Below are 2607 nucleotides of genomic sequence, written 5' to 3'. Positions count from 1 at the left end.
GTCGCTATGTGCCAAATCAAATCAGTCATCAATCATCGACTACTTTCAGTCTCAGTCTCGTTATAAAGGGACGCTCAGATCCCCCAAAATTAAAAGGTGACTGTAATTCTCTGATCCAGGATCCCCCTCGCAGGGATGAGCTGATCCCACAGATTAGGTTTAATCCAACAAACGTTCAATGTGTCTCTAAAACCCCCAAAGTTCATTCACTCTAAAGTGGAGGGGGAGTGTTTTCCATTTTTATCTGACAGCCAACCGGCAATTTGTAGAGTTTAGAGAAGACGGCGTCCTCCTCCGTGCTGATTTCTTGGCCCAAAACACCCAAAACATACCCCTCCTCCACTCCTCTCTCTCCCTCCCTCCCTGGACTTCATTTCCCAGCGTGCCCTGGCGGCGGTCAGATGAGCAGGTCGGGGTGCAGGGTGTGCTGGATCTGCTGCGGCTGCAGCGGCGGGGGCAGCTGCAGCGGCAGCAGGGCCTCCACCATGTTGTGGCAGTGCTGCGGCGGCGGCGGCGTGCCCTCGCTGCCGGAGCTCTCCGCCACCTCGCCGCCGTGGAAGAAGTACTCGCTCTGCATGATGAAGGACTCGATGACCGCCTGGTTCAGCTTGGTGGTGGACAGCGTGTCCTTGTTCTCGAAGTCGGGGCGCATCAGCGTGGGCCAGAAGCAGATGGACAGGTTGTCGGCCGTCATCAGCGTGCTCTTGCTGTGCTGGCTCACCCTGCGGGGGGAAGGAAAAGGGTTAAAGTTCATCACAGATTTGGGTGTGTGTGTGTGTGTGTGTGTGTGTGTGTGTGTGTGTGTGTGATCAGTCATGTGATGTCTTGTCAGACGTGTTAACTCATCATGTTGTCCCCATGTTGTCCCCATGTTGTCCCCATGTTGTCCCCATGTTGCCCTCATGTTGTCCCCATGTTGCCCCCATGTTGTCCCCATGTTGTCCCCATGTTGCCCTCATGTTGTCCCCATGTTGTCCTATATCAATGTTCTTTTTAACTCCCCAAAATAACATGATTGATTCCACCCAACGTACTTTGCCAAGTACAAATCTCTACTTTCATTAATTTTGGGGCATCTTATTCAATTTTATAGTATTGTAAAACAAATGGAAGTGTTTTTGAAATAGTATTGAGTAAAAGTTTAAATATTCCAGTCTGTGATTATCATCAACATCCATTCCTTTAATTTTAGTCTCAATAATTCCTAATTTCTGCTTTTCTATCTCTCTCTGTGTGTGTGTCTGAGACGGAAAAGTGTCAGGTGTTTGTTGGGTGATAATCCAGATGTTTGTGTGGCCGGGTTGGTTCAGTGGTGTAGCAGGCGCACATGTACTGAGCGGTTTTGTGCCTTGACGCAGAAGTCCTGGGTTCAAATCCGACCTGTGACAATTTCCTGCATGTCTCCCCCCCCCCCCCATTTCCCACGTAGCTGTCCTGTCAAAAATTAAAGGCAGAAAATCCCCAAAAATATTCTTTTTAAAAAACAATACAGATGTTTGTCTGCTCCACTGTGAGAAAAAGTGATGTAATTTGATGTTATCATCCACAGCTGCTGCAGAGACCAGGTGTCCCGACAGTTTGGGGGGTTAAATAACCAATCAATCATCAAATCTGTCACATCGTTAACATATTTTTCGCTGGTCTGGTCCGCTCTGGTGTACGAGACTTGATTTATTACTAAAGTTAATACTGAAAGTGATATCTCCGTTCTAGATGCGGTTAAATTAACTGAATTTACTGGCTGTCGTGGGGAGAGACTATGAGCAGATTTTGTCTCGTTGGAGCATCAGTTTTAATTAAATTAATGACTGATGAGGCGTGACATTGTCATTAGGGTGGCGATTCATTAAATGTTTGTCAGATGAATTCGATTAATGACAGCTGGCGTTTGACATGTAGCAAAGGGCCGCAGGTCGGAGTCGAACCCGCGGCGTCGAGGAGTAAGCCTCCACATATGGGCGCCCGCTCTACCAACTGAGCTTCCAGGGCGCCCTACACTGGCTACTTTGAGTATGCTGAGCACTACGGCGTCAGGCGCTGGACTCAAATTGGTCAAGATGTTCATTCGTTCATTCGTTTATATTTATTATACAGTGAAGGTAAAAGTAGCATTACATTGCAATGTGAAACGGGCCTGACTCAGTTTAAAAACTGGTTTTCAGCCGGTTACTGTTCTGCAGAAACATAAAACATGGTCCTGCACGTCAGGACAGACATTTGTACAGGACATCGATGTGGACTAGACAAATTTAGACAACTAGAACAACAATACACTAAGACATTCATACAAGACATCAGCTGGGCGAGACAAATACGGACCGTATTTGTTGAGCCTGTGTTGCTGGACGCAATAAATGAAGGAGACTTCCCCACAATCTTGATAATTCCTCATTTGCCCTCTCACATCTGTCAGGTTGGTAATTATTCGGCTGCTGGCCTTTCCTCCTCTTCCTCCTCTTCCTCATCCCAGTCAGTCCCCATAGTTCTAGTGCCAGGCTGAGAATTTGCTCCCTCGAATGACGTCATCGGCGAATTGACTCCATAAACCCGCGAATACCAAAAATGACCAAAAACTAACTTTTAAAACTATTTGGAGACATTTTTAAA

General features: G+C 46.9%; 1 protein-coding gene across 1 annotated transcript in view; it reads right to left on the bottom strand.

Moving 5' to 3' along the window:
- Positions 1 to 339: 339 nt before the first annotated feature.
- arhgap5 (Rho GTPase activating protein 5) overlaps positions 340 to 2607 on the bottom strand; it is a 46518-nt gene continuing 44250 nt past the window's right edge. The window contains exon 6 of the mRNA XM_034859173.1: positions 340 to 775. Coding sequence (XP_034715064.1) covers positions 398 to 775 — 378 coding nt within the window. The 3' untranslated portion in view covers positions 340 to 397. The remainder of the gene's footprint in view (positions 776 to 2607) is intronic.

This window comes from Etheostoma cragini, chromosome 20 (genome assembly GCF_013103735.1).
Source record: "Etheostoma cragini isolate CJK2018 chromosome 20, CSU_Ecrag_1.0, whole genome shotgun sequence".
NCBI classification, from domain to species: Eukaryota; Metazoa; Chordata; class Actinopteri; order Perciformes; family Percidae; genus Etheostoma; species Etheostoma cragini.
Note: the sequence above shows the minus strand (reverse complement) of the source record. Positions and strands in the feature narration are given on the sequence as shown.